The following is a 9,826-nucleotide window of genomic DNA, read 5'->3' on the forward strand; positions in this document are numbered from 1 at the left end:
CTGTAACGAGCGGTCCCAGTGTTTAGCAGTGGGTTATTCCCCACAGTTCGTTGAAGTCTTTCTCAATTGTTGGTTATGTCTGTCCAGAAATCTTAAATGGTGTTTCCCGCCCGTCTGTTCGCTTCTTCATTTTTAGTGGACCAGTGGCGAGTAGTGGCTCGCGCATTATCAGCGGCGCATGCGCTCTTGGAGTTTTTGCGCACACACGACTGACGAATTTCGGTTTTGCTAAAGATGGGCTGCTCTCTCTTTCTCCCTCTATTATACATAACTATGTATATATATATATATATATATATATATATATATATATATATATATATATATATTATATATATATATATATATATATATTGTGAAGAAGAGACAGAGACAGAGACAGCGCCCTTGCTGCAGGCTGGCTGTTCTATTCACTTCGTCTTCCTTCGCTTCGCCCTAGCCGAGCATGCGCCCGTGCCCGAGCGCCGCTGTCTTCATTACACTCGGCCACACTGCGAGCACGGTATCCTGCCAAAAAATGACCCTTCACTGGCGGTGGTCGTTTCCTCGCTGGTAAACCATTCAGAAGTCCTGGGTCCTGAACCATCATAGAGACGCCGGCTTCTAGAGACACCGATGCTTCTGGCGGGCGGCATTGGCTGCCTCGCAGAGGCCGCTGACGACCACGCTGCGACACTGCATGGCGAGCTGCCGAAATTGTCTCTGGCGGGCGGCATTGACTGTGCGTAGACGGTCGGTCTTGTGTACGTGGTGACTTGTCTTGGCTAGCTGCTGAACATTCTGGGGGCGGCATTGGCTGTGTTGCGGCGGTCGACCTCGGCCACACAGCGACGGCGTAACATTCTTGCGCTTGTCTTGGATGACCTTCTTGCACAACGGTGGCGTATTGGACACGTTGTACTTCATTTTTTCCATCCCTTGTAGGTCTCCAGTCATGTGCTGTGGGCCCTTCCCTTTCAGGACGTCTCCTGTGAGCATGTGAGAGTGCTTCTTGTTGTTTTTGAGCTCACGTTTTCTGGTTTCCTTTACCTCCACACCAAGAAAACATGGGCGTGTCCTGGGAGCGTCCCGATGGGTATCTGTTGTTAACACGGCCACTCCTATATCTCCTATATTTTTAGACTCCCGTACAACAAGGCGATCGAGGGCGCCTTGGGTAAGTGACTGCTATAGAAGCTGAGGAAGCGGCTCCAGTGAGTAGTCGAGCACGGCAATGGAAGCGATGGGCTATTCCGGCGTCTTCACTGGAGGCGTGCCAAGAACGGCAGGAGCCGACATCTCCGCTTGTCCGAGCAACGTCGAATCTGAGGCCCGCTCCTCCAACCGCTCAGAATGAGGAGTGCTCTCGGCCTCCCTCAGCGATGTTATGGCGTCGGATACAGGCGCAGACTGAGACTAGCAGCGGTGTGCAGCACCTGGTTCCGACGTCTTTTGTAGAGCAGCCAGAGAAGCTCTGTCTTGGGTCTCGAGAGCACCGATGTGTCATCAAGGCGGTGTCCCACGTGAGCTCCATCACCGACGGAGGGCAGATTCGTGGACACGCGAGCTGCATCATTGAGATGGTGTGCCTCGCAACTCCCGTGTGTGGCATAGGCTCGGTCGGCAGGGAGGGGGTCGCACGCATGAAAAAGTGGTCGAAAAACAGTAGTCAATCTTGCACACCACTGATGCCAGGATTGTTGTTTCACGCCTTCGTAGTTGTGCCATGCTTCGGCAGCATCACGAAGGCGGTCAATGGACACGCACCATTTCTGTTGGTCCGTCCACGCCTCGCGAGCTCCAAGAGCGTTGACGGTGGCCACCCAATTGTCGGCGTCGTCTTGGAAGCCGCGGAATTCCGGTAGTTCGCAGGCAGCCGGTGATGGTGCTACGGTAGGCGAAACTCCGGGGCATGACGACGCCAACGAGTGGAGTTGGTATGAGAGCTCCGTGAGGGCACACCGCAGCTCTCTGCGGCTCTCGGGTGAGCTCTCTTCACGGTCTTGCGAGGCGGCGGCGGCCAGCGCGGCATTGAGCGAGTGCAGTGCTGGCAAGGCGGCAGGACAAAGCACGGAGAATGACGCTGCCAAGGCGTTCACCGTGAAGCAAACGACTGACTTCCATCTTCGCGGAGCCACCTCGCGTGGTGTACCGCAGGGATAAAAACCTGAAGGACATTCTTGTCAGAGCAAAAAAATCACAGCATATCCACGGAGTGAATGATGATGAGTGGGCGAAGCTGCGGAGGTTCATCGGTAAACCGTGATTCTTCCGTGAATTCTGCCCAGTACATCATCACCGACGTGAGATCGGGCGCGTTTATACTAAAGGTTCGATGAGTTATGACGACTTGCAGCTCACTTTAATTTTACATGTACGCTGTGAATTTTCATTGTTTAGAAAACCATTGCTTTAGAAAACATTCAGCAGCAGTCCGCGGCAAAGTCAACATCACCTAAGCGCCTCTTCTTGTATATGCAGCATTGACGATCACCGTATCAGTTTCCACGTGTGGACGGAAGGGCGTTCGGATCGACTGACAGGCTTCACTCTGGACCTGCGCACATTGACGATCACCGTATCAGTTTGCACGTGTGGACGGAAGGGCGTTCGGATCGACTGACGGGCTTCACTTTGGACCTGCGCAGTAAGCTAGCCGCTCCACAAGGGCTATAAAAGTCTCTGCGGACAGCGTCGTCGCCACATTCAGCAGCAGTCCGCGGCAAAGTCAACATCACCTAAGCGCCTCTTCTTGTATATGCAGCATTGACGATCACCGTATCAGTTTCCACGTGTGGACGGAAGGGCGTTCGGATCGACTGACAGGCTTCACTCTGGACCTGCGCAGATTGACGATCACCGTATCAGTTTGCACGTGTGGACGGAAGGGCGTTCGGATCGACTGACGGGCTTCACTTTGGACCTGCGCAGTAAGCTAGCCGCTCCACAAGGGCTATAAAAGTCTCTGCGTACAGCGTCGTCGCCACATTCAGCAGCAGTCCGCGGCAAAGTCAACATCACCTAAGCGCCTCTTCTTGTATATGCAGGTTGGTTGCGCTCCATTTTTAGGTGTTTTCTGTAAAATAGCTTCACCGCGGCTGCTGCTGAGCCATTGTGCATTTTGGTCTGTTGTCTTACCGTAAACTAGCATGCCATCCAATGTTGAACTCGCGAAAAGGCTTGAATCGCTCGAGTCAAAGTTTGAAAACAAGTTGGAGGACCTCGTTAATGACCTAACAGGAAGGCTACTAGAAAAAATCAAGAACCGTTCTATTGATGAACAGGGTTCCCTTTGTGAGACAGTGGAATTTCTAAGTAAGGAATATGATGCAATACGTGCGAGACAGGAAGAGCTTATTGCTGCAAACAAAGTCCTTGCTAATGAAAATGAAGCCCTCAGGAAAAAACTGGCAGACCTTGATCAGTATTCCAGAATGAACAACGTTGAAATAAAGGGCGTCCCAAGTACCCAAGGAGAAGAATGCGCAGCCATTCTCGAGCAGGTTGGGCAAGCAATAGGCTGTCCTGTCTCGACTGATGACATTGATTGTGTTCACCGTGTTGCTGCAAAATCTGGTGAAAAAAACATCATTGCACGTTTTGTCTGTCGCGAGAAGAAAATGAATTTGTGAAAAAGGCGCGAAAAGCACGGATTCACACATCCCAGATCGGCTTCGGTAATGCGACTGACCGGGCCGTGTATGTAAACGATCACTTGACTCTCGAGAACAAAAAGCTGTTTTCTAGGGCTCTTGCGTTGAAGAAAGAAAAAAGGTGGTCCTTTCTCTGGACAGAAAACTGCCAGATAAAGGCGCGAAAGACTAACGACAGCAGGGTGTTTCGCATTCAGACAGAAACAGATCTGCGCATCTTCACATAGATTTCCTTCTTTTTTGACTATGACCATGAAATGCAACGTATAAGGGAAACATGGCTTCTCTATCACCCGCTAAAGTACGATCTTTGATATCTGACAACAATCCCTGCCTCGTTCACTTGAATGCAAGAAGCCTTCGGCGTAATCACGATAATATTAGCAGCTTTCTTACTTCCCTTTCTGTTCCATTTTCTTTCATATGCATAACCGAAACCTGGCTTTGTCAAGCTGATACTAACATGTTTGGATTTCCGTCTTATCAATCAGAATACTGTCACCGCTCAAATGATTGTCATGGAGGATCAGCTATATTCATTTCCGATAAAATCTCCTACACTTGAAGGCGTGACATTAGTATACCTATTGCGCAGTGTGAGTCGGTATGGATTGAACTTGATCATTCGTTCTTGTCCGTTGATTCAAAAAAATTTGTTTTGGGCTGTATATACCGTTCGCCATCATCATGTTCCTCTGAATTTATGATTCACCTGGATCGCATTTTCAACATATTAGCTTCAGAGAACAAACATGTTCTCATAGTGGGTGATATGATATCAATTTGTTAGATATCGACAACAGGCTGTGTGTAAATTATACTGATTGCTTTAGTGGATTTGGTTACGAGCAACTCATAACGTCGCCAACAAGATGTACTCTTTATGGAACAGAAACGCTTCTAGACCATGCATTAACTAACATCACTCCTGCACCTAACTCTGGGGTCATTAAAACTGATATTAGCGATCATTATCCTATTTTCGTCATCTTTAGCTCGTCGAACAGCTCGGATAGTGCACGATACTTAGCTAAAGTATTCGATAAGAACAGCTTTATAGAAGATGTGAGCAATATTGATTGGTCTGAAATTGATCAGGTGCAAGACCCTGAATATGCACTCAAAAGTTTTCTGCGATCTTTTTCGGGAAGCCGTGTCTCGGAATACAACTATTAGCAAATGTAAACGGCGTTACAATTCACCTCGATGCCCTTGGATAACTAAGGGTCTTCTTAAAAGTATGCGTAAAAAAGAAAACTTATACAAAAAAACAAAGAAGCGACCTTTCAATCTAACATTGGCATCAAGATACAAAAAGTACTGCAACATCTTAAATTCTTTGCTCAAGAAAGCTAAGAAAAATTATTATGAAAAAGAATTTGTAAGTCGCCAGAACAATTCTAAAAGAAATGGGAGTTGCTCAATACATTCCTAAACAGAACAACGTGTCACACTTCAATCTCAAAAATCATGTATAATGACTGTACGCACGATGACGCGCTTGAAAATCGCTAATGCTTTCAGTGACTTCTTTTTGAAATTTACAATCAGGATCACACGGGCGCTGAATGTAGCATGAGTCGAGTTAATTTTTCGTTTTTTCTTTTCCCTGTAACATCAGAAGAAGTTTTCACCACGATTAAGAACCTTAAAGATGCCTCTCCTGGATTAGATGATATTCATGCGCGCCACCTAAAAAATGGTAGGTCATTTAATCTCTCCAACACTAGCTACCATAATTAACAGCATCTTTAAAACTGGAATTTTTCCACGCACCCTTAAGAACACAAAAGTCATACCCATTTTTAAGAAAGGGGATAGGTCAATTGTTTCTAATTACCGACCTATTTCTATCTTATCATCCGTCAGCAAAATATTTGAGAAATTATTTGTTAGTCGCCTGAATAGTTACTTAAAAAAGTTTAATCTCTTGAACAACTGCCAATTCGGTTTCCGTTCTGGTAGTTCAACCGACTTGGCGGTAATCACATTAACTGACTACATTAAGAGTTCCATAGACAAAGGACTTATTGTTGGTTCCGTATTCTTAGATTTTTCCAAGGCGTTTGATACAATTAATCACGGTATGTTACTAAAAAAATTAGAAGCCTATGGAATAACAGGGCCAGCGTTAATCCTTCTGAAAAACTACTTGTGTGACAGAAAGCTAACAGTTTATTTATCTGATAAGTTTTCAGACACTAAAACAATTAATCAGGGGGTGCCACAGGGCTCCATCTTAGGACCATTATTATTCATTCTCTACATAATGATCTTCCCCTGCACGCTTCACCCTCACAAGTGCATGTTATACGCTGATGACACTACTGTCTCAGACTCAGATGTATGTTTAACAACGTTAGCTAATAAATTAAACAGTGCATTGGCTAACATTGCCACTTGGTGCCAGAATAATCACTTGATTTTAAATCCAAACAAAACTAAATTCATGGGTTTTCCGTTCTCCTCAAAGACGACTAAGAATTTTCACCTCAGGTAACCCTCGACTCCCACTTCATTTCGACTAGCGACTGTGTTTCATTTCTCGGTGTCTATCTCGATGAACAACTAAAATTTCACAAGCACATTCACAAAGTTAAGAAAAGAACTTCTTTCGGCATAAGAGCATTAATAAAGCTAGACATTGTCTGTCTACTCCTGCTCTCTTTTCACTTTATCAACGCATTCATTCATAGTCATATCAATTACGGTATCGCTGCCTATGGCAACACATATCAATGTCATTTCTCATCCATTCAACATATACAAAATCAAGCTCTGCGCATTATTTCTAACTTTAGTCGTGATAACATTAGTATCGTACGCATGAAAATAAAGTGCTCACCACTAATGACTTATTTGCGTTTAACTTAATTACCTTGCTTTTCAGGTTAATTAATAAAGATCTCACCCATGAGTTTATTTCCTTAGATTCCTTAAAGAATAATAACCCCACTCGTTTTGCTCAAAAAAATAAGTTCTTGCTGCCTAAAGTTTATACTAATTATGGTAAAATGACAGCATCGTTCTGTGCTATCAAAGCATGGAATTCTCTTCCTCACCCATCAAAACATCGCCATCTCTTACTGCATTGAAAAAAACACTCAAAGCTCATTCCTGAACCAATAATTATACTAAATATTCATAGTGTGTACTGTTTTTTTTTCTCCCTTTCCTCTATACTTTAAGTGAGCATTGCGTGAAATCCATCGTTATAGTTCATTCTGTATTCATTTATATGTTTTCATTGTTAGTATGAATATATATGGATATATATGTGTATATATTTAATATCAATATTTCTACAATTAGAAAACAGTTCTTTGCGCTTTAAAATGATGTCGCGGATTATCGTAGCATTTTTTCTGTATAACTATTGTACTCTTGTTTTTAGGTTGACTTGATATTTCATTTATTCATTTTCGTGCTTATTTTGTAATTTTATCTAATGATCATGCACAGAGGGTCCCGGTACGGTTTTCTGACCTTGGGACCCTCTTCTGTATATCCTTAACCCTGTAACCATAATATGCAAAATACAGATTGATTTTGATTTGATTTGAAAACATCTGGCGTCTTTCGTTAAGCAGCTGGCGTCTTTTCGTTTTGCTTTAGAAACATCTGGCGTTCTTCCGTTTTGCTTTTAAAAAACATCTGGCGTCTTTCGTTGGTTTATTTCATCAATCAACGGCGTTTTGAACAAAATTTTTATTGTTTAATCACGCACAGGGAGAAATCTCACCAGGCACTACCTTGGAGGTAAAGAATGGCTGCTAATGGGAATGAGAGACAGAAGAATCGGCTTTTAGCTACCGCTGCGAATTTTTATTGTTCAACAACGCACAGGAAAAATCTCCCACCGGCACCACCTTGGAGGTCAAAGCGTAAGACTGGTTACGCACTACGACTACGACTACGAGGGACGAACGGGTGCCGCCTTAAGGAGCTTCGCCCCTAAACAAACCCCGCCAAATTGAGCCAGGGTGCCGCCCCTGCGGAAAAGCTCGTTGCAAGGTATGCCCACACATGGTCACAACGCGTGAATCAAAGGCAAGCTTCTCAGATTTCAAATTCACATCACCCAAACCGAAATTTGACTCCAGCAATGTGATATACATGTTACATTGTAACGTCTGCGGGCAAGAATACATCGGCCAAACGGACATGCCATTTCGGCTGCGGTTTAATAATCCACCGGTGCCACGCCACTTCATTGCCGAAGCTACCCTTATCCAGACATCTGCGCTTGCCAAACCACAGCTTTGAAAATATCAGCGTAACTCTTTTACAGTCCGGTTTCCAAAACACGCGCGTGCGCGAACAAAGTGAGTCATATTTTATCTTTAAATTTAGAACATTAACAGCCGGCATCAATGAGGACCTTGAAAGACCTCCTGCCTCCGAGAGATAAGGCCAAAATGAATTTTGCAACACGGAATCATAATTGGGACCATGCCTGCTTCTTGACTGCCTCGTACGAGTGCAGTGTCGTTTACTTTCTTGTTTTTCTTTTCTCCCTTTTTTTCATGTTTTTCATACTTGTACAATGTAAAGTGCTTACGCTCCTCTACCACTTGGAGCCTATTCACAGGGAGCGGGCGGAGATGAAAGGCGGTATGCCGACCCATTAAGGGGACGCTTTTCCCTCAGGTGCCTCATTCTGCCCTCCGCAACAACAATTTTGGGTGGCCCTGCGCCCGACGCGAACCCAGAAACACCTTCAACGACTTCATGCCATATACAGTTATCGTTTTTTTTTCTTTTCGCCTCGTTTTCTGACTTCGTCGGTGTTTTCTCTCTCCTTTTCTTTTTTCCTTTTCTTTCTTTTTGTCGTAATCTATCTCCCCACTCTCTCAAATGTCCTTGAAGGCGAGAGAGCGACGCGGCAAGAAGCAAGACCGAACTTCGACATCAGTTTTAACTCATCCCCGAGGAAGGAAGGCCCCCTCCCGAAACTGTTGGGAAATAAATATTTATATCACTGTTGACAACGCCTCCGTTGTATTATACCATATATAATATATATATATATATATATATATATCAGAGAGACACAGAAGAGAGCAGCTAAACACTACTAACATTGCTGCCAAATCCCCCGCTCAATGTGCAAAACTGGAAGAAGATACGACATGGCAAAGAAATAGCAAGAAATAGCAAACCAGAACAGTCCCCAGGTACACGTACAGCAGGGAGCATTTGTGGGAAGGAAAGGAAAAGAAGACATGCACACACTAGCAGATGATATACACGATGCCTGAAAGGTATTTCGTCTATATGCACCAGTGAACGCTCGAGATGGCTTCCTCAAGTAAGTGGTATTTGCCTAGAGTGGTGCGCTTTAGACTGCGTATGCACCAATAGGGCGATGATCTCGACTATCGCCGGCAAACTGATCCCATTAGCAAGGAACCGACCTTAAGCTGAGGTCGGGTCAGCAGCAAATGAGCACAACGCAGACGTCGCATCAAGTGAACCGGCACTAATTGCATTCGTTTTTTTTTCTTTCTCTTTTGTTTTGACAGCGAAGCTGACTTAGTCGGCCCTGTGCCGTCCTCGTCGTCATAGTAGTAGTAGTAGTAGTAGAAGTAGTAGCAGTGGTATTAGCAGTTGTTGTAGTAGTAAAGTAGTAGTAGTGGTAGTAGCAGTTGTAGTAGTAGAAGTAGTAGCAGCAGCAGTACCGATGGGGGGTAGTAGTAAGCGTCACGCAGGTCACGTGGTCAGAGGAGGAGTGAATAAATAATAAAACAAAATGACGATGATAATGATAATGCTTCTCCTCGAATAAGCAAAACGAGATGCTCATGACGCTCCAAAAGATGATGAGGATGACTTTTGGTACAAAATACCTGCGAAGGGAATCGCACTTTTACTAAATACAATAATTAGCGACTTACATTATTCATAGTAAACCATAGCAATGCGCCTCTGCGCGTGAGAGTGTCATGCAGATAACAGGGTGAGCGAACTTAGCAGGATTCGGGCTGCGCCGGTGACAAATCAGGTGACGCGAAGCATTCGCTAAAACGCCAATGCCTGAGCCCGCCAGTCAAGCGATCTCGCTTTGCCCAATGAAGTGAAACCGCGCGTATTACAAATCATGCGCGGCTTTACAACACCACGTGATCTCGCTAGCCAATCACATGCATTCACGTGCTTACAGCGTTGCTGTCCGACGGATTCACGGCGTGGAT

At 44.8% G+C, this 9,826-nt stretch overlaps 1 protein-coding gene across 1 annotated transcript in view; it reads left to right on the top strand.

The window, feature by feature from the left end:
* Positions 1-1,361: 1,361 nt before the first annotated feature.
* Positions 1,362-9,826, top strand: part of LOC119372294 (uncharacterized) — a 405,280-nt gene continuing 396,815 nt past the window's right edge. Inside the window, exons 1-2 of the mRNA XM_037642770.2 lie at positions 1,362-1,562; positions 2,828-2,909. Of these exons, the coding sequence (XP_037498698.2) occupies positions 1,362-1,562; positions 2,828-2,909 (283 nt within the window). The remainder of the gene's footprint in view (positions 1,563-2,827; positions 2,910-9,826) is intronic.

The sequence above is a fragment of the Rhipicephalus sanguineus genome, chromosome 10, assembly GCF_013339695.2.
Source record: "Rhipicephalus sanguineus isolate Rsan-2018 chromosome 10, BIME_Rsan_1.4, whole genome shotgun sequence".
NCBI classification, from domain to species: Eukaryota; Metazoa; Arthropoda; class Arachnida; order Ixodida; family Ixodidae; genus Rhipicephalus; species Rhipicephalus sanguineus.